Source organism: Aquarana catesbeiana, linkage group LG06 (genome assembly GCF_042186555.1).
Source record: "Aquarana catesbeiana isolate 2022-GZ linkage group LG06, ASM4218655v1, whole genome shotgun sequence".
NCBI lineage: Eukaryota > Metazoa > Chordata > Amphibia > Anura > Ranidae > Aquarana > Aquarana catesbeiana.
The window spans coordinates 141,446,848-141,469,259 of record NC_133329.1 but is presented as its reverse complement, the minus strand read 5'-3'; the positions used below and the strand labels follow the sequence as shown (position 1 = coordinate 141,469,259).

General features: G+C 40.9%; 1 protein-coding gene across 3 annotated transcripts in view; it reads left to right on the top strand.

Moving 5' to 3' along the window:
* Nucleotides 1-22,412, top strand: part of TRRAP (transformation/transcription domain associated protein) — a 242,519-nt gene that overhangs the window by 63,250 nt on the left and 156,857 nt on the right. For 2 of the 3 annotated variants that reach the window (XM_073590991.1, XM_073590990.1), the window contains exons 24-32: nucleotides 196-413; nucleotides 2,892-3,089; nucleotides 3,652-3,912; nucleotides 6,074-6,235; nucleotides 9,165-9,261; nucleotides 9,392-9,513; nucleotides 11,273-11,443; nucleotides 12,029-12,097; nucleotides 20,270-20,290. In XM_073590991.1, the coding sequence (XP_073447092.1) occupies nucleotides 196-413; nucleotides 2,892-3,089; nucleotides 3,652-3,912; nucleotides 6,074-6,235; nucleotides 9,165-9,261; nucleotides 9,392-9,513; nucleotides 11,273-11,443; nucleotides 12,029-12,097; nucleotides 20,270-20,290 (1,319 nt within the window). The remainder of the gene's footprint in view (nucleotides 1-195; nucleotides 414-2,891; nucleotides 3,090-3,651; nucleotides 3,913-6,073; nucleotides 6,236-9,164; nucleotides 9,262-9,391; nucleotides 9,514-11,272; nucleotides 11,444-12,028; nucleotides 12,098-20,269; nucleotides 20,291-22,412) is intronic. The other variant, XM_073590992.1, reaches the window with a different exon arrangement.

The window sequence follows — 22,412 nt, the reverse complement described above, 5'->3', positions numbered from 1 at the left end:
TTAGGAAACCAAAAAGCACGTTTTGTTGAGGACCTTTTCATGTATAGAAAATTGAAGGACTTGCCTTTCCCATAGTTTGTTTTTCAGGACAGTGAAATAATTGCAATTGCCATGCCTTTAAAGACATTTGAAGGCGTGAGACCTTAGTTGGGCTTCATGTAATCCTGAGCTTTGTTGTACTTTTATCCTTTCTAGGTCCATTCCTCTTGCAGTGCTACCAGGTTGGCAGCCAGCCCAGCACTGCTATGTTTCACAGCGAGGAAAATGGCTCAAAAGGCATGGACCCTCTTGTGCTGATAGATGCCATTGCAATTTGCATGGCCTATGAGGAAAAGGAACTGTGCAAGATAGGGGAGGTGGCCCTGGCTGTGATATTTGATGTTGCCAGCATTATCTTGGGATCAAAAGAAAGGGTAAGCATGCTTTATTTGTCCTTTTTATATACCCGCCTTTTATATGGGTTGCTCTTTTTAAAAGCTGAACTCCAGTTCGATAAAATGTAATCTAGTGGTAAGTACTTTGAATTGACTTGTTTATCCACATTTTGATATCCCCTGTACAGCAGTACCTAGACTGGTAGTGTGTGGATCAGCATGAGGGGTCAGTCAAGTGTCCTACATTCACATGTGCTGACAATGAACAGGAGAGAGTAGAAAGGTGATCTCATCAATCTTTTGCTGCTCCATTCCTGTCCAGTCAGCTGGGGTAGTAGGGAAGACATAATTGTATTGCTTAACTGTAAGTTGTGTTTTTTTTTTTTTTTTTGTTTTGTTTTTTTTTTTTTTGCAGTAGCAGCATTTTGAGAGGGTGAGGAGGCATAACTAGATAAATAAGTAGACCACACTATATTTCTGCAAGGTTTGCTTTAAAACACAACGAAAGGTTCCTGTATGACAGGCCAAGCAAGTACTATATCCACTTACCATGTTATGCACAAGCCTTCTAAAGTAAACACAAAACTTCCTTTACCTTTAGTGAGCCAAATCCTCCTTATTTTGTGCTTGTAAATTAGCAGTAACAGTGCTGAAAGCTATGCCTCCCACAACCATACTTTTTATCCCACTGTAGAGCAAGCAGCCACAGCGTATACGAGAGTGGCAACTCTGCTAATAAATTCAGAAGCAATACAGCATAATTTCCAAACCATCGCCGCAAGCTGTATAAGGTGGATTTCACTGGCAGGCTCAACCGTTGTTTGCGGGGCCTTAAAGCTCTACTTTAAATAATATGTGCCTGTTGTACCATGTACTTGTGATTAAAAAAAAGTATCCCTCTGTCTTTGCATTGCTGCCTTTGTGTGAAATACCCGGTGATCCCGCCAGTCCCCCTGCTTTTCTATTTCAAACTGACCACGCTAGGCATGAGTGCACATCCTACACAGCATACTCAGTATTCTGGATGTACGTTTCTATTTTATTAGGAGAACGCTTGAGTCGCCTAGGCGGCCCGAGCATATGTGGGAGCAGGTATGTCAAAACTAAAAACTAGGTACCCCCCCCCCCCAAAAAAAAAAGACTTACCAAACGTGGCATAGGAGGGAAGGGGGAGGAGTGTTTAAAGCGTAACTTCCACTTTTGGGCGGAGCTCCGCTTTAAATGCGGATGTGCCCAGACTATGGATGTTAAGGGACAGCTCACACCAGATACAGTTCCGTGGGTTTTTTTTCTGCACTAAAAATGCATGCACAGTGTTTTCCATGTATTCCAATGGCTTTAGTTTACACCAGCGCAGTCAGTTTTCGGTCAGTTTCTTTACCGGAAACTGGAACTGACTGCACTGGTGTGATCTAGAGCCATTTGAATACATGGAAAACACTGTGCATGCATTTTTAGTGCTGGAAAAAAAGCACATGGAACTGCATATGGTGTGAACTGGCCCTTAAGCATATTCTTACCAAGTAGAAAAATAGCTTTAAATCAAGGCATCTCTGGTCTCTATTAATATGAAGTTATAAATTCTCTTTCTGACCGCTTATGCCGCGTACACACGATCGGACTTCTCATCGGAAAAAGATACGACGGCTTTTCCGACTGGATTCCGCTCAAGTTTGCCTTGCATACACACGGTCACGCAAAAGTTTGCTGAAATTACGACCGTCAAGAAAATGAAGTTCAATGCTTCTGAGCATGCGTAGGGATTATGCGCGTCGGAATTGCCACAGACGATTGCATTTTCGGATAGGAACTATTCCCGACCGAAAAATTGAGAGCATGCTCTCAATCTTTTGCTGCCTGGAATTCCACCAGCAAAAGACCGATGGCGCATACACACGGTCGCATTTTCCGACAAAAAACTCTCATCGGTCTTTTGTGGGCCAAAATTCCGATCATGTGTACGCGGCATTAGACATACTTGTCAGTTGTTAACATTAGAGGACCGACAGACTGCTAACATCTTTTCTCATAAAACAAAAGCTAAGATTTCTGTGTCCATTTTGTAAATTTTGAAAATTAATCTCTCCACAATGCTTGTGGATGCAGGGGTGAATGTGGAGCTTCTTTTACAGTGCTTTTACTGCTTGCTCAGAATATGTAAACACTTTGGTGTGTTTGCTCTGGGCAGTTTCACTTTAAGAAATGAAAGAGTAGGTGTACAGTTTTCATGCACATTTTGTTAGTTTTACTAAGTGACTTTCCTCTCCTGAATCCATATATAGCAGGCTTTATCTGTGTGTTTTGTTTTAAACTTTTCTCCTGGGTAGAAGTGGGCACAAAGAACAACGAGTCTGTCAGAATACACAAAACCCTTGCAGCCAAGTATTTCTGTGTTCTCTATTGTGCCAGGATCCCTTTAAATGACATTGGGTAGTTTTGTTGTAAATGGTTTATTGTTGCTGATAGTGAAATGTTTTGCTCTTCTTTTTTTTTTTTTTTTTTTTTACTTTCTTGCAGGCGTGCCAGTTGCCATTGTTTTCTTATATCGTGGAACGTCTATGTGCCTGCTGCTATGAGCAGGCCTGGTATGCCAAGCTTGGTGGTGTAGTCTCCATTAAGTTCCTGATGGAACGCCTTCCCCTGATATGGGTGCTTCAGAATCAACAAACATTCCTTAAAGCCCTTCTCTTTGTCATGATGGACTTGACTGGAGAGGTATTTCTTTTATACATACATCAGTGCATGTTTGTCGTTGGCACCCTTCCAGTTTTGATAGTCGTGTAATTATTCGGCATGTAGATGACATGCAGAGAAGCAGTATCCTGCACAGCAGCCATTGAAAAGCTTGGAAAAATGGAGCCTTTAGAATTTTTAATTTGCATCACTTTTGTTCACACGTTTATTCAGGGACACGTTTTATTCTCTTTTTATGTTGCTGTTTATTGTTTCTTTTATTACATTGATATGATTTCTAAGGAAACATTTGGGCTTCTTTGAAAAAGAATAAAGAATGCCACAAAGCAGCACTTTTATGTAGAATGATTACCTTACGTAACCCCAATGAAATCTAGGCAAAAAAAAAATGTAATGTAGCATTTGCATTGAAATAGAGCTACTTAAATCTTTTAAAACATTCAAATTAAGAAAGCATAAAATTCTTAAATCTGTGAACTCAGCATTGAATAATCAGTTTAAAATGTGCAGCATGAATCTTGGAAAGAATTATGCTTTTTCAAATGTTTTTTGTTCTAAAATCCCTTCCCCTGCCATGTCCCAGGTTTCTAATGGAGCTGTCGCCATGGCGAAGACTACTCTAGAACAGCTTTTAATTCGATGCGCAACTCCATTAAAGGATGAGGAGAAAGTGGAAGAGATCACAAACGCCCAGGAAAAGTCCTTCCATCTGGTGACGCATGATCTTGTGCGGGAAGTGACCTCACCAAACCCTACTGTCAGGAAACAAGCAATGCACTCTCTGCAGGTCCTGGCACAAGTCACTGGCAAAGGGGTCACCATGATTATGGAACCCCACAAAGAGGTATGAAGTTGCTGTGAACCCTAAACTGAGATTTTTATTATCATTGAATCCAGTGGTAGCTCTTTTTTTACCTCCTTTTTGCCTGGGCTTATACTAGATAACTAGGTACTGCAATATTGGTCTTGCCATGAGTACTGCCCCAGGCAAGGGTTTCTGCCCATGGCTCTATAGAATTGAACTGAATTGTCATTCAAGGGTGACTGCTACAGTCTGAAGCTTTCTTATCATGGTGCTGAATCAGACAAAGCTGACATTTTGTTGTACACTTGATTGTATTGGATCATTTTTGTCTTAGAACACCTTTACTTCCCTTAGGCATTAAAGAATGCTTCATGAGCATCCTCATTCTTCATGCCATTGCGTGCTTTGGTAAAAGGAGGCCTGGAGTAAACATGTATTTTGCCCATTTAGAAAAGAGAAACCGGTTTGCTTTAATCCCTAATCATCTCCAAACATGTACTTAAGCAGTAGTTAACTCAATTTAGAAACTTTTTTTTTTTCTGCAAACAATATAATGTGCTAGTATACTAGACTTGCCTAGAAATAAAACAATCCACCGGCATGCTGTCGCCGCTGCAAAAGCTTCCATCTTTACTTGGTCTTCTTTCCAGGTTCGCAGGCTGCCGCGGCTTGAGTGGCTGAGCCACAATGATGTCACTCCTGCACATGTACAGTACACCGCTCTGAAGGAAGGAACAACCTTTAGAGTGTATGCGCCGGTGATGTCAGTGGCTGCTGCTCACTGGAATATCTGCTAAACGGTGCTCGTTTAGGAGATATTCATTTTGCCTATTATACGCTTACCTATAGGTAAAAATAAAGAGCGTTTACTACTAATTTAACCCCTTCCCGCTGACCATAAACATATATGCGGCCTCACTGGGGTAGGTGTTTATCTGTGGATAGATATATATAGCGCACTCCCAGCACAGAGACTGGGCTCTCATCAATGATTGGGACCTGGGACGCCAAGTTCTGGGTCACCTGATCGCTGTGATAGCCTCTGGCTATTACAGTGATGAGTTATGAGTTATTGTGAGTCTACCCTTGTGTTTACTTCCTCTTCTGAAGGGGGAGGAAGATATAAACCTACAAAAGTAGGTAAAACATTTTTAATTAAAAATAAAAAATAAAGAAAAAAATTAACTAGAATCAGGGGTTTGTGTTAGGGCCAAGGTCAAAAGTCACGATCAGCATATTTTAGGTAGAATTGTTTTTTTTTTTTTGTTTTGTTTTAAAAACAAAACAAAAAAAAAAAACAAAAAAACTTTTTTTAAATTCGTATCCGTGTCAGTGTGTTTTAGGCAGGAAAAAAAAAATGCAAAATGTGCACCCTATTACGGGAACAAACAACAACTAACATACACATATGTGGTATCACTGCGATCGTCAGGAGTAGGAGAATTTATTTTGGGTTCTTAGGTAAAGTATGGTAATAGCAAGAAATGTACAGCTAAATTAAAAAAAAAAAAAAATTCTTCTTTGATAATGATAATAAAAAAAAAATTCAGGAGATATCCGTCACCATTTACCGCCAAAAGAAAGCCTAATTTGTCCCTTAAAAAGCAGGGTATAATTCACCAGGATACAGGCTACAGGGCTCCTGACCCTCTGTCTGGACAGTGCTGATCGACCCTGTGCTGATCACATGCACTCTCCCAATAAAAAAAAAAAAAAAACTCTCTAGCAATACACACCAAACTGAGCATGTGCACCTTGACTCCAAAGGCTCTGTCTTATCCGGACATGTTCTGGAGTCAGTGGAAGAAGGGGAGGAACTGTGCATACAAGATCAAGCAGCCTTTTTACACAATGCGCAGGATAAACCCCTTCAATTCCACAGTGAGTATAACGAGCATGCTTTACTGCATATACAGACTGATTTTACTGTTGTGGGTTTAGCACCTAAGTGCATAGTTGTCTTCAGTATAGTTTTGGCTGTGTAATGCCTATGCTCAGGACCGCAAAGGGTATCTCAATGATGTGTTTAGGTGTAATACACTTCAGAAACTTTAAAATATAGCTGTAATGTGTTACTAACGGCTCTTTTAGTTGTTGTATAATGCTTGTAATCTGCTGCTCACAGGGTGAAACACTTATGAGAGAATACATTGTTATGAATTCATTTGCACTTTGTTTCGGATTGTTGCTTGTTCTATAGGTCCTGCAGGATATGGTCCCTCCAAAGAAGCATCTACTACGACATCAACCTGCAAATGCTCAGATTGGGCTAATGGAAGGCAACACTTTCTGTACCACCCTGCAGCCAAGACTCTTCACTATGGATCTCAATGTCGTTGAACATAAAGTTTTTTACTCTGAGGTATCTTATTCCCAGTATAATAGTAAACTGACTAAAAAGATTTACTAGATCTAATTTATAACACAGAAAACTTTAGTGTTGCCTCAAAGCAGTCAGATTCATATCTACACTGAGAAAATATTTAATTTTGTTGCTAAGTGGCAATACAGGAATCCCAAAGAAAATCGGCTGCACACCATGGCCAGTCCAAGAATTTTATTATGCAAACAGTATACAAAGAATAGCCACCACCAGGACACAGGCTAGATCAGGTTGACACATTTTACACAAACTTTGTGCCTATTCATAAGGTTATGAATAGGCACAAAGTTTGTGTGAAATGCTTCAACCTGATCTAGCTTAACTGTGTCTTGGTGGTGGCTCTTTGTATACAGTTTGCACAATAAGTCTTGGACTAGCCATGGTGTGCAGCTGATTTTCTTTGGACTTCATTAAGCCATTATACTCACTTGGAGCGGCTGCCCCTTTCTTTTTCTTCAGCTGGTAATACGGGAAGTTTTTGTTTGAAAAGCTCTGATAATGAAAATGCCCAAATCCCAGATACATTCATTATATATTACCCTAGTGTTTATGTAAAAGTATACATTTATTCACCCTAGTTCTTGATGAACACTAAACATCCATATACCACACGTGCCTTGATAAGACACCTTTCACACTGGGGCTGCGTTAGCGCTAAAGCGCCGCTCGTCTTAGTGGCACTTTAGCGCTTTTTAAGCTGCGCTTTTAACCCCAAAGAAGGGGTTAAAAGCTCCCGTGTCTTGCAGCGCTTCCAAAGCTCTTTTCAGGCTCTTTGGAAGTGCTGCCCATTCATTTCAATGGACAGGGCATTTTGGGAGCTCTAAATACAGTGATGCTGCTTGCAGGACTTTACCTAACGTCCTGCAAGCGCACCGCCCCAGTGTGAAAAGTCACACTGAAATAAATGGGAGGTGGTTTTCAGGTGCTATTTCTAGCGCTAAAATGCCTGAAAACATCCTCAGTGTGAAAGGGGTCTAAATGTAAAGTGCTATGTCTGGATTCTCTCTATCGGTTTTCAAGCAATTGATACAGCCAGCTATCCCCAGCGACACCATTGCAACGCAGGGTGTCACTTAGCCCCCTTACACTTTTTATGTCCTTTGATTGACAGGATAAGGGCAAATAGGAAATGCTTTAGTGTAGATTCCCAGTCAGTGACTGAGCCACACATGTACATTAATGGTAATGAGCATTTGTTCCAGGCAGAGACTTTGGCATCATATGCTCCCCTATAACTTTTCTAACGCAATGAAAACAACTACGGACTCAAATACAGAATGCGGTAAAAAGATAAAAGCATAAATCTATAAAGAGAATGTGTTCAGGCATCTTTTCCCTTGTCTGAAAAAGTGGACACTTTTAAATTGACTTGTTTACTGTGGCAGTGAATTCCCAATTCAAAATAGAAGTGTGGGAATTGAATTAAAAAAACAATAATACTCACCTAGGTGGATACAGCATTGGTCCGATGCTGCGTTTGTCTCCTGCTACTTCTAAGCCCAAGAACTGAGTGATCAAAGACTGTTGATCACTCCGTTCTTGGTGTTTAGTGAGTATAGAGCCGGTGGCTGTCAGTCAGCGGCTCTCTGCTTTGCCCCTCCAGTGCTTAGTGGAGCACTGGGCTGTGCAGGAGGCAGGAGGGGCTGGCTTAGTCTCCCAGCAGCTTGCTGAGATGCTGAGCCAGCTGCCGGTCCAGGCATCTGGGTGGATCTTGACTTTTAAAGGCTGGATTAATCCAGCGCCTGAATCAGCTGAGTGATATCAGCTGATTGCAGACTTTAGCCTGCTGTATTTGATCCCTAGGAGAAATATGTAATCATTTTTACTCACGCACCTTGGAAATTTTAAAATCAATATACGTTCCCTTTCAAATCGTTTATAGTATGCTGTAGATCATTTTAAAAATATCAGAGGCTCCTTTTCTAGTTTGTATTTGTATAGCAGTAAATTAAGTAAACCTGTTACACCCAAGCAGACTGTGTGCTACAGACAAAGAGGGTAATGGGAACTATTTTTTTTCAGTTGTGACGGTTTTAGTGTAATTTTAGAACATTCACACTGTCCTTTCTGTTCCCAGGGCACTTAAAGTGGTTGTTAAGGCTGAAGGTTCTTTTTACCATCATGCATTTTATGCATGAAGGTTAAAAAAAAAATTCTCTGTGTAGTAGCCCCCCCAAAATACTTACATGAGCCTGATCTTCCTCCAGTGATGTGCAGGAGAGCCTTGGCTCTCTGGGGACTTTCCCTCCTGATTGGCCGAGACAGCTGTCAGTCACAGCCAGTGAGCCAATAAGTGGAGAAAGGGGCAGGGCCAAGTCTTGGTTCTGTGTGTGAATGGACATGCAGAGCCATGGCTAGGAAGCCTCCATTGCAAGCTGCTTACTCTGGGGGCTCTTGGCAGGAGGGAGAGGCCATGAGTGCCAGCAGGGGACCCTAGGCAATCTGACCAGAAGTACTTCTCTCCCCCTCCTTCCCTGCAATCACCTACCCAGTGACAGGTCCCAGAAGATGGCGGGACCAGTCACAATGCGCAGTCCGGCTCGCACATGCGCACTGGGGGCCTGGCTTTGAAGCTGCAAGCTGTCACAGCAGGGTGCCCACAGTTGAGATGCCAGGGAGAGAAGACAGAGGGAAGGGACGGCCTGGGTGAGCACATCACTGGATCCTGGGACAGTTTTTGTAGTTTCTGATTTTTAATAAACACAAAAATGACTGGAGCTCCTCTTTAAAAGAAGTTTGACATGGTAGAAGTAGCTGTCATATTCTGTATGGCTAAAAGGGTTGTATAAACTAGAGACCGAACAGTAGGGTGAAATGCGTGTGAAATAAAATGAGTGACAGGCCCTCCAGCCTTTCACAAATTCCTTACTTTTGATTGAAAATGTTTCTTTTTATTTTTATGGTACAGCTCCTGAACCTATGTGAAGCAGAAGATGCCACCCTAATGAAACTTCCATGTTATAAAAGCCTTTCTTCCCTTGTTCCATTGCGTATTGCCGCTCTAAGTAAGTCCAATTCTTTTTTCATTGTCTATAGCTTTCTTCTGGGTTATGTGGCCTTTGGAAGTAAATGGACTGAACTTTTCTAGTAATAGTATGATCATAAGTAAAAATGGATTATGTCTTGTCTGAACAGATGCCTTAGCAGCTTGCAACTACTTGCCGCAGTCTAGAGAGAAAATCATTGCAGCTCTCTTCAAAGCCCTGAACTCTACAAACAATGAGCTGCAGGAAGCCGGAGAAGCATGTATGAGGAAGGTAAGAAGACTGAAAGAAGTCGATTGTGTTTTTTAAAGGGGACGTCTGCTTAGGCAATGCCTTTTTAAAAGTGCTGGACAATCACTTTATGGAGTTTATCGTGAAAGTGGAGCTAAGGAGTATTAAGGTCAATTACACACAGGAACCCCATTGTTATTACCTGCTCACTGGCTTCCTCACTTACATACATGCATACATATTCTGTACTTGAATTCTGGGAAACAATAGTAGGGTAACGATATAGCACCATTTTCTTTTCCAATGGCTTTTAATAAGTGTTTCAAAGAAAGTACAAAATTCCAACATTTGCACATAAGACAAACGGTATACCATTAACGCATACCAGAGTGCAATGCATTACAAAGGGGAGAGACAACATAGTTTCCAGTTAGTACAGTGTTCCCAGAACATAACTCGCAATGTTAATGGGATAATCATGATGTATTTCAAACGCAAACAAAATTCTACACTACCCAAGATGGTGCAAAATAGGGAGGGTATTGGGAAGACACTACAATAATGCAATAAGGATCCTTCGCTTACTCCATAGGGTTGGTGAGTAAAGGGTAAAATGCTGATAAATCGCTAATGTGGCCACATAAGCCAGGCTCTACCACATTCAAGTATAGGCCTATAATCTATCAAATACTTTACATTACCTCATAATTGGTGGCCTAATGGCCGTATAAAGGAAACTGAGAGAGGATAAAAGGGGGAAGGAACTAAAAGGAAAGCAGAGATGAAGAAGGAAGTGCAGCCTTTTCAATCCAAATTTAAATTGGCATCCAAATTGCCGAAAGGCGTTTGTTAACCTTGATCCATGACAACTTGGTCTTTACCAAGTCAAATGGAATCGTGGGAGACTTCCATGACCTGGCAATGGAAATTCTGTCTGCTACGAAAATGAATGCTATGAGTCTCCTCGTGTGTTCCGAGGTTAGCACCATTTTCTAAAATTATATTTTCATATATTTAGTATGACACCATAGCTGCCCTGCCTATAAGGCCTTGTATATAGCAAGCTTTTGAAAAGTATTTGCTGAGCTTTCAGCAAGCATTGAACACTTTTACTGAAGGCTTTAAAACTTTTTCAGTTCCAATTTGTGAATGATGACCACAGATTTTAATGGGAAAGTTGACTGTCATTTTATTCAAGCTGCTAGCAGACTTTCAACAAGCTTCAAGTAGCGCTGAAGCTTACTAAAGCCTGGTAGCAGCTCTTGCAGTGTTTTTGGAACTCTGGTCCATTGCATATAATATCTCGTGATAGTTTGGAGCTCAAGGTTAGAGGTAAACAAATTAATCTGCAGTCTTCTGCACGTTTAGTCTGTGGGGACCACGTAATCTGCAAATCTAGGCAATCAACATCCATTCTTCTCTATCAAAGGACACCGCAAGTCTTTGAACTTTTGGTAAAATTGTCATCTACCAAAGGATTGGACACGGGCAAAAAAAAAATGTAGACACAATGATAACCCTTTCACTACCAGCATTGCTCATGTCCTAGGCCAGTCAATTACTCAGTTTCTCAATTACTTGGGTAGCATTAGTTATAAAGGATAGGATGAGTCTGCTTATCATAGTATTCCTATATAAAAATTAATCCACCTGAATCTTGAATTCCATTATTTTGACAATTGAAACAAGGAATGGTGTCTATTTTACTTGAACTAGTAGTAATTGTCTTTTCAAGATGGATGTTATTAACTAAAAGTTTTTGACCATTTCGACCAATTTATTTTTCTTCTTTTCATTGCAGTTTTTGGAGGGAGCCACCATAGAGGTAGACCAGATTCATACCCACATGAGGCCTCTACTGATGATGCTCGGAGACTATCGGAGCTTGACTCTTAATGTTGTAAACCGCTTGACTTCTGTCACCCGGCTGTTCCCTAACTCCTTCAATGATAAATTTTGTGATCAGATGATGGTAAGGGGATGGGGGGGGGGATTTTTTTTTTTTCTAATTACATGGATTTTGATTAGGATTGCTACCTGTAATGCTCATTGACTTGACTAATTTCTTGGATATGATAAATTGCTCAACAATTACGGGTAAAAAAAAAAAAAAAATCAAAAGAAGGCCAAGCTGCCTGTTATGACACTTCTCCCAATGGGGACACAACTATACCAGCTAGACAAAATTCATAATCTTTCCTTTTATTTAAAAAAATATTGTGCAGATCTGGGTTTTCTAAGAAACTGCTCTCATCACTGGAGACTAGGAGGTATATAAGATGATGATAGAAACAACATACAATCGACTCCCAAAAATCAAAATACCTATTTGGACAGCTTGGCCTTTCAATACAGTTTCTGCTTAGGTTTGCACTCATTTTATTTGGGATCTGCGCTTAATAGTTATTTGATGTATTCATGGTACGTCCAATGTATAGTGTATATAAGAGAATCGTTAAACCTTTGCAAGGAGCTTAGGCAGACTTGCCATTGGGTTTCACATTAGTGAGTTTTAAAGAACTCTCCTAATCTCCAGAATTGCTCTTTGTCCTCACAGCAACACCTGCGTAAATGGATGGAAGTTGTAGTGATCACCCACAAAGGAGGACAAAGGAGCGAAGGCAATGTAAGTACAGGACATGCTGACTTTTTGTCCAGCATTTCTGCTATATTCTCTCCTATCGTTGTCTGCTTCAAAGTGATATAACTTATTGGCAGTGCAATTTAAGAGTTGTATTATCTCTTCCCGCCTGTACTGAGAGAGAGCTCTTGCCTAGAGGAAAGGGAATAAAAATACACACAGTAATTGATTTTTGCTACTTTCGCAAGAGAACAAAGTTTGTCATTAGAGGTGTTTAGGTTGTGGGCACAGAACTTCAGACTGGAGCTAATGAATGGGAATGGTGTTATCTGCACTCTTGATTGGGGACATTAATACTGTCAGGCTTTAAAGGATGAGTGCAGTTTTAAAGCACATTAGCTCATTTGATATATCTAGGTAAATACAGCAGCTTTGCAAATCTAACCTCATTTCTTTTCTCATCTTCGACCATTATTGATGACCCATCCACCTCCAATATCCTTCTGTTTGCTTAATAAAAAAGAGTTGCCTCTGTCGGCTTTAATCCCCTTACTTTAATACTTGGGGTCTCCTATCTGGCACGAGTATGCAAAAATGTACTGCTAACATTTCTGACTTTCCCTGTTCTACATACTTGCCCTAGGTCATTGCCTCAGTGGGGTTGATTTACTAAAGGCAAATAGACTGCACTTTGCAATTGCAGGTGCTCCAGTGCTTAGTAAACGAGCAGAGGCTCTGCTGACTTCCATCATCCAATCATGTGCAAACAAAAATGCAGCTTTTTAAACTTTCCTTGCACGTGATTGGGTATTTTTTGCAATGTAAAGCCTTACCTCATTTGCTAAGCTCTGGAGCAACCGCACTTGCAGCGTGCAACTGCACCTTGCAAAGTGCACAGTCTATTTGCCTTTAGTAAATCAACCCCAATGACTCAAAGCTGGTAGGTCACCGTAACAGCAAATTTCCTAATTTTAAATACGTGACATAGCCTCGCTCATATCCTTACTAACCTAGAGTTGATGGGCAAAGGTTTATAGAAACAGGAGTCTCCTGACAGCCCACACCCTGACCTGCTTTAGGTTGATGTGCAGTGACAGTCTCTTTTGTATATATTTACACATAGGCTTTATCAATAATGCAAAGAGCAGTAACTCTTGGTAGCCTTTCACCCACTTTGGTATTATGAAATCATAACCTTTTTATTGCCGCACATGGCTTTTGATCTTTTGTTGTTTGTGCTGCCTCAATAATTAAGAATAAATGTCATTTAAGTGTGTGAGCTCTGCTCATGTGTTATGATTGCTGGCTGTAACAACACTGTCTCTGATGTGTCTTGATTTTATTTTGGTAGACAAATGAAACTCATTAGGGCTTCTAAAATGCGTAGTCACTAAATTACAAGACTTTGTACCTGTCCGTTACATTAAACTCTCATGGCAGAGCCACCTTGAAATGCTGAACCACTTTTCATAAATGTACATAAGTCCTGGCACAGGGCTCCTTCTTTAGCTTTCCAGTCTCTGGTGGGTAGACATCAATGCAATCATCTTACATTGGTAACTACCTTCTCTACCAGACAATTTACAGTTTCTAAAGGAGGTCCCGAATGGCAGCCTTTGTTTCTGAAATTATAGAATTTTCTTTAAAGAGAATATCTGTCCAGTTATTCATCGTGTGTGTTAATGACATCTAAAGACAATGATGGCACCATGTCTGTAAATTTACTCCTTCAGTCAAACAAAAAAAAAAGCATTGAAATGGTCTTCATTGGAATTACTTTTTCATCTAGGCATTACTGCAGTGCACCACCCCACCGTACTCCATTTATAGATCACTTTAGGCTAAAAAAACAAAAAAAAAAAGCCCCAACCTAGATCTAGGTACGCTCATAAACGGTTATAGTCTGCAAAGTGACCTGGTAACCCTAAAGTCAGTATCCTTCACTGCTAATCATGAGCAGCATCTACTACATCTTTTTACCTAAGTACCTTAGACTAGTATTTTGGAAACACCATCTTGCATTTGATTAGCATAGGCCGTATTCTCTCACGGAAGAGCCGAGAATTTGCCTTTCTTCTTTTCTTTTTTTTAGCCACTTTCAGAAACTTCATTGTGTGAGTGAGTGTCTCAGCCGTCGAAGATTCTCCCTCCTGATTGGCTGAGACACAGCAGCGGCGCCTTTGGCTGCCACTTCTGTCAATCAAAGTCAGCTAGCCAATCAGGGGAGAGAGGGGTCAGGGCTCCGTGTCTGAATGGACACAGGGTGCTGTGACTCAGCTTGGGTGCCCCCATAGCAGCTGCTTGCTGTGGGGGCACTGAACAGAAGGTAGGGGCCAGGAGCACAGAAGAGGGACCTGAGAAGAGGAGGATCCGGGCTGCTCTGTGCAAATCCACTGCAACAGAACAGGTAAGTATAACACGTTTGTTATTTTTGTAGGAAAACAAAACAAGACTTTACAATCACTTTAAGGCATAAGATATTGCAAAGTGCTTTTGCCATGTCAATTGTCCCTTTCTATGTTCTACAATACCTGGTTGATCCTGCCTGTTCCTGTGTTCCCCTGTGTGTACTGACCACACTTATCGTGGCTGCTGATCCCTGATAGCTTGGTCAGATGACATGCCTCTGTCATCCTGCTGTGTGTTCAGCGTCTCTGCATCTCCCCCTCCCTCTCTCCTGTTATTTCCGTAGTCTGTGTGGTAACTGTGAAACCGATCTCCTCCCCGCCCCTCTCCTGTCCTGCCTAGATTGAGTATTCTGCTGTAGCTACTCCTCCCCTTTGGTAAAGTGTAAAGAAACACTTTCAGGAATATATTAATCACATTGTGGGTGTTTGTTTTACATTTTATAATGCTAAATACCTTGTTTGCTCAGGGCTGCTGTGTGGTCACATGTCCTTTCTCTGCTAGCTTACATATGTCAGAGGGGAATCTCAGCCCCTCCCACTGCACTCCTTAGACTGAAGATAGATATGACTTTTATAACCACTCTAAAGTGACTATATTTTAACCTCTAAAGCCTATTATAAAGATGCATCTCTTCTCCCCTCCTAGGTGTTGTAACTGTATGTGCCCAAATGTGTTTGTGGAGCCAAACATTTTGATAAGCTTGAAGTAGAACTATAAGTACATTTTTTTTTTTTCTTTCATTTTGGATAGACCAAAGGGAGGGTTCTAACCCCTGTTAGATTTTTGGGAGATTTACCTTTACTACCTGTTCCATTGCCAAAGCAGGAAGTGAGAGGAAATCCCTTCAAATTAAGGGAATCCCTTGCACCTCCTAGGATCACCAGAACCAGTGTGCCCATTGGAAGATGTCTCAGCCTATTACTTTTCTAGAGACCGCCCACAATGTTGGATTCTCTTTCACTTTCAGTGATAATGGCAAACAGGACAAATAGAGAGGGTGCCTTAATGGGGACACAGACAGCAATAAAAACCTAATAAGTGTTCTCTACGTTATCCACGAAAAGAAAAGTTTTGCCTTTAGTGTTTTTTTTTTTTTTTTTACCTTAAGTGACCTTTAAAAATGAACGCCCTCCTTTGTTTAGATTGCTGCTACATTTCTGCGTTGCATGATCTTGTATACTACGTTTGCGGTTACCTGAACTCTCAGTAACAGATTCTGACCTACAAAAATCCTGATCAAGTTTCTTGCTGGCAGAACACAAACTTGTTTAGTTGTTTTATAGTAAATGCTTATTTCTATGTGAAGTTCATCATGCTGTGCCATATTTTTAGTTATTTCTTTCATTACACAATAAATGTATAGCCATGTGATGACTTTTCTTATTTGACCGTCCTTCTTTAGATTGTCTATATGTTTATGACTAGATGTTCTTTATTAGGTCACATAATGGGGAAAAAAAAAGCTTATTAGAGCCATCAGTTGTGGACCTGTTTTTTCTGTGTATGCTGCAGTGTTCAGCTACTGATTTATCTTATAGCTGGTAGCATTACAAAAGGAGGAATGGCTCATGGAATCAGGGATAAACAACTAAAACTTGTGCTTCCAAGTAAAGCTGTCACAAATCTGGGCAATTCATACTGCACATATTGTGCAAAATGCAAAAGAAAAATGGTATAAGAGAAAACTACTGCGTTACTAGTGAAAAGATAATTATAAATAACATGGTAAAAGCTGCCAGGACCAAACAAGACTGATTGTGAACAGAGAATTCATAAAGAAGTGCAGTGCTACAACTACGTGTAAATTCCAGGAATAAACTGGGTAAGAGGTGAACACACACAACAATCAATTGTGCAAAATAAAGTGTCAGATGAAAACACACACTAATCAATAGATCCAGTGCTAGTATGTGGTATCATAAGGTCAATACCTTAGAGATCAAGTGATTAAGTACCAACCAAGTAGAAGAAACAAAAAATGTATATAAACAATATATCAGTGAATTATTTGTGAATAATTGAATCAACCTCACTGCGTATTATCACAATTTAAAGTCCATCAATGATAAATGACATAATGTACTCTTCCACATAAACATCGAATAAATCCCAAAGGCATAGATTGTGATGTTCCCGTACTGTTAAAACACCCAAGACTGTGCTTCCACCACTGACAGATAGGGGTAGGTACTCTTACCATAGGGCATGCGGCAGAAGGAAGTCTGAGTCCGTTATGTCCACTACTACCGCTAACATATGAGATGAAACATTTTACCACCTGCGCTACTCAATATATCGTTTAGTTAATAACTTGCCCCTGTAAAAAACAATATGTTGGACAAACTATTAGAACTTTTTCTGTGAGTGTAAATGAACACATTGCCAGCATTAAAAAAGGTCATACTAATCATAGTGTACCTAGATACTATCTTCACTATCATAATAGGAATCCATTAGGTACCACCTTTCAGATCATAGACAAGTTTGTCCCTCATTGGAGAGGTGATTCTTCCTTACGGGTATTATCACGTCTGAAAACATTCTGGATTTACCAGCTCAAATCATATTCGCCCTTTGGAATGAATAATGATTGTGACATAAATGCCTTAATCAATAAGGCATAGAGTTCAGACTGTCTACAAATTTCTGATGATCCACCACCCTCGTCTCTCTTTTTTCTAATTTATGTTTTTTTCATGATTCTTTTTTTTCCAAATCACATCTATGCATGTTATCATTGTGATGTGATGTACATTGTATTGGTCTTACTATATTTGTGACCCCTTACTGTAGTATAGGGTCATTAATTTGTTTTCCGTTTTACACCCTATTGGACTTTGTAGAGTTAGCGATGTTTAGCATGCCTACATTTGATTTTATTATAGTGGGGTGTGCCGTTCACTTGTGTCTGTGCAATCTGTCACCTGATCTGTCATTGTGTTTTGACACACATGGGTGTGGTTTGGACGCATTGTAGTACGATGCTGAGGGCATTGTCGCGCTGCGCCTTGCTGTGCGTCCTTTGACATATTGAGTGCTTGGATGTTTACTCCCAGGATGTGATGATGGTGTGTGTCAGGCGACTCGGTTATCACATGACTCTGATACCGCTTGTCTGTGATTGGATAGCAGTGCCATGCCGGACATCGTGATGACGCGTCTTTAATGTTACATTCTCGTGATTGGTGTGCCAGAACGAGGTGATACACGCACGCCTGACCTCGTGATGACGGGATCCTGAACGTTGCCTTCCCACGATTAGTGTATCAGAGCGAGGTGATGCACGCACGCTGTCCTCTATGGTGGTTTTACATTCAGCTTCCATTTACAGTCTAATTATCTTTTTATCATAGACAGCGCAGTGTGGGCGAGCAGACCCATGCCCCAGTAGAAGTCCCATAGTGCAAAATGCGTTGGGTCTCTGTCAGCTTAAGCTATTAACATTGAGACAATTTTATGAATTCTTTTGAGATCACATTTTTAAAGCACACATCTTAAATTATGTTTGTACCTTTTTATTAATAAATCCATACGTTGTTTGATCTACGCCATGTGGAAGCCTTCCTTTTTGTTTTTATGATCATCTTTTACCTACTGCTGGAGAAAAACCTTTAAGGATACCACACAAGAGTAGAAGATTGTGGTTGGCTTCTGGTTCGTTTTGCCTATCCCACTGCTGAGATCGTGTGCCTGTACCTTTACATAATTGGAGATCGTGATCTGGGACCTGGGTGTCCATACATGCTCGTTTGACTCACCGCCGCTGGCGTGTGCGGCCACACCCTATGGTAAGAGTACCTACCCCTCTCCCTCATGGTGGAAGCACAGTCCTGGGTGTTTTAACAGTACAGGAATATCACCATCTATGCCTTTGGGATTTATTCGATACTCATTTGAAAGAGTACATTGACATTCATCACTGATGGACTTTATATTGTGATAATATGCATTGAGGTTGGTTCAATTATTCACAAATAATTCACTGATGTATTGTTTATATACATTTTTTTTTTTTTTGTTCTACTTGGTTGGTACTTAATCTCTAAGGTATTGACCGTATGATACCACATACTAGCACTCGATCTATTGATTAGTGTATGTTTTCATCTGACACTTTATTTTGCACAATTGATTGTTGTGCGTGTTCACCCATTACCCAGTTTTTATTCCTGGAATTTATATGTAGTTGCAGCACTGCACTTCTTTTCGCAAAAAAAAAAAATTATTGCTTTCAGTGAAGGTGACCGAAAAACTAGAATTAGAAGATCCAGTGATGTAAGCAGATTAAAGGGGTTGTAAAGGTTCATGTTTTTTCACCTTAATGCATCCTATGCATTAAGGTGAAAAAAATCTTAAGATCACTGGCCCCCCAGCCAACCCCCCCCCCCGTTTTACTTACTTGAGCCCTGGAAAGTCCTGCGTCGTGAACGCGCTCTTCCTATGCTCGTTCTTCTAGGCTCTTCTCGACTCTTCATTGGATAGATTGATAGCAGCACAGCCATTGGCTCGCGCTGCTGTCAATCAACTCCAATGATGCAGGGGCCGGGGTGCGGAGCCGAGTCCTGTAGTCAGCGGTTATGAACGCCGAATACAGGTCTCGGGAGCGTGCCCGCAAGGTAACCCCCTTGGGAGAGTGTTTCCCAGAGGGGGTTATCAGAAGCTGGGAGGAGCTGAGACATCCGCCGAAGGACCTCAGAAGACGAGGATCGGGACCACTGTGTGCAAAACGAGCTGCACAGTGGAGGTAAGTATGACAAGTTTGTTATTTAAAAAAAAAAAAAATATTCTAACCTTTAGTGTCACTTTAAGTTATATGCAAATTTTTTCTGTAACTATCGAGCTTAGCCCACTGCATCCACCCTCTCACCCTACTCTTGGTCGGGGAAACCAACCATCACATTGGAGAAGGCTTAACGTAACAACCCTCAGTGCTTTTCAGCTTAAAGTGATTCTTCAACCTAGAAACAAAAAATTTAAAGTCAGCAGCTACAAATACTGTAGCTACTAACTTTTAATAAGCTTACCTCTCAAGGGATCCAACATGGTCCTCGCCTGAGACAGCTCTTCAGCCAACTTTGTGTTTAGGCGCCAGCAAGCTTTCTTTGGCTGGCTGTGACTGCTTGCGGTTTCACGGCCGGCTTCCCACTGCTCATGCTCAAGCTGAGCTGCGCTTTGTGAATGGTCCCACAGCTTTCTGGGGCCTGTGACGTGTCCCAGAAGGCTGCGAGGGGGAGGAGGGGTTAAGCGCTGTGATCTGACCGGAAGTGGAAGCTATTTCCTGTCAAAACCAGTGTGAATGGCCCATGTTTGTGATGGTTACTTTAATTCATCTCCCAATAGTAACTCGTTGCTATGAGTTTAATACACATGTAATTATTTCTCTTTAATCTCAGCAGCTCACTATTAAACACTGAGGCAATGCGAAAAAAAAATGGTGGGGATTGCAAAGTGCTGTAAGCCATATCAACCAGTGAGATGTCAGGTTTATACCTGGATAACAGATGACTCCTGTTTGGTTACCACTGGCTATTGCATTTTGAGCTTCCTAATGGCTCAATGCTTGCTTATTGAGTCATTATTTTTGTATGTTTTGTGGTATGTTGGTTTACTGTAATATACTGTGAGTCTCTCTGGAGTGATTTTATCTGTTATATAAAATGTTACTTAGAAATAATAAAAACAAATACTTGGAGCTTCTATGTAGGTGTGGGTGTCTTGGAGAAAAACCAATGGCTGAAGGCTGGTGCTTTTATGTATAGTACACACCCACACTTTTTAAATTCTCACTGTCATCTTTTTTTGGTCCAGCCTGCCATGGAAGGGGTAGAGGTGAGAATTGGAGCTGTAAAGAAGTTGTGTCGTCATGGTCTATTGTATTTTTTTGACATTGCCTTCAACAGTATCCTCAGACTTGTTCCTTGGTGTCCTTGACATTTGGGCTTATTCATATAGACTAGCCCGAAGAAAAAATGAGGGCATTGCTCATAGCATCCAATCTGTTTTTTTTTTTTTTTTTTTTTTATGTTTGCTAAAACTTGTAAGCCAACATCTGAATGGTTGCTATTGATGACTGCTTCATTTTTCCTTTTTGTTTCAAGTTTGTAAATTACTCGGTTTACCAGATCCCCAATCACAGAGGGGTTTTAAAGGTAAGTGTAGATGGGTGTTCTCTAGTGTGCCCAACTCACTTTGCATGAGCTCTGTTCACTGCAGGTAAGCAGGACTGAACTGGTGTCTCTATTGTGGTTAACTGAAGCCTGTGTATAGTGCTGCTCTATATACAGATACTTGGCTTCAGCACCAAACACATGTAAATAGCTCAATTTCTTTTTTTACTTTCAATCGGGCTCTACAGACCGACAGACATCTCTTGTTGGCCAAATGAACCCTGTAGGGTTCAAATACTTGGCTGTATTAATACCAGAAGCCAGACAGCCAATAGACTGAAGCATTCAAGTGTCGCTTTACCCTTTTTGATTTTTTTTTTTTCTGAGTCAAGTGATCAGTACCTACACTTGCATGCTAGCATCTGAATTTATTTGGCTCCCTCCTATAATTTGCAGTATTTGAGTTCCTAGAAACATGAATGAAACGCCCACATTTTAAGAGGGACAGTCCATGGTTAAGCTACTGTAGATTCATGAAATGCTGAGCTCCTTTCCCCTGTTCCCATAGAGCGTTATTATATTTCATGGAAATAACAACATCCCAGATATCCATCAGGTGGCGCTGCAATCTGTAATTCTTGCACTCAGGGAACTGCAAGAAGAGGGCCTTTCTGTGTTCCTATACGTGGGACAGAGGATTTCCAGCTTTCCTGCTGATTTCTTTTGATTAAGCCCCCTTCACCTTTCAATGAAGCAGGCTAGCACAGACACACTTTAGAACCATATTGTCTCCTTATCCTAAACAACAATCGTTAAAATTCCTACCTTTGCTTTTTTGATAGTACAAGTGGGTCTGGTAAGCATGTTAAGGATGCACAAGGACAGGTACGAGGGTCACTGATCCAAAATGTATATATTGTGTTGTGTAAAGAGATGGTGTGCTTTTGTACCTTTTCAATTGTTATTGTTGTGTGCAGTCATTTTAATGTTTGTGGCGCCAGTTGCAAAAAAATAATAGCTGTTAATAACCTGCATGGCTTATTTGTATAACTAGGGTTTAAAAAGCTTTGTAGATTTCAGTTGATTATGTTCACAAGTGTTTCCTAAACTTTTTACTTTTGAAAAAAAGCCAGTCATAATTGGGCTCATGCAAGAATCTGGATTTTTAGTCATTGAAGCATTCTAAATTTAGGCTTGCAATTGAAAGTTTTATATTTTCCCTTTTGCCTATTTTGAGTCTGACACTTCAGCTTGAATGTCTAAGGTCACCTAAAGTGTGCCATGTAAACCACCTTGCAAAATCTGCTAAGTGTGTAACTGCGTCAGATAACAGTTCCAAATTGCGCTACAAGTCGCACCCCATTGTCTGCAATGGAATCGTTCAAATTGGTGCGACTCCGACTTTGCAGTGCCACACCGATTTGGGGAAAAAAGGGTCCTAAGCTATTTTTTGTGATGTCGGGTGCGACTTGCATGGACATCTGTGCATAACTTGGCACCGGTGTTGGCCTAGTAGCACCTGAAATTACGCTGACCACTTACTTCATGTGAAGTAGCACGATTTCAAAGTAGCATCAATGTGAACCAGGGCTTACTCCGAGATCTGTTGTTATACAGAGTTATGTAGTCTCAGGGAGCTAGGAGCCAGTGTATGATAGTAGGCAATTAACACGGAAGCAGCTGCCAGCTATCAGGTGACTCTTTAAGCCTAGTTAAGGTAGAACTGTAGGCATTTTGGATAAAGTAAGAGAAGGTTATAACCAATGGCGGCCGATCATAAGGGGTGCCGCAACCCCAGTCCATGTGCCTGGCCCCCAATCTCCACGCAGAGTGTAGAACGCAAA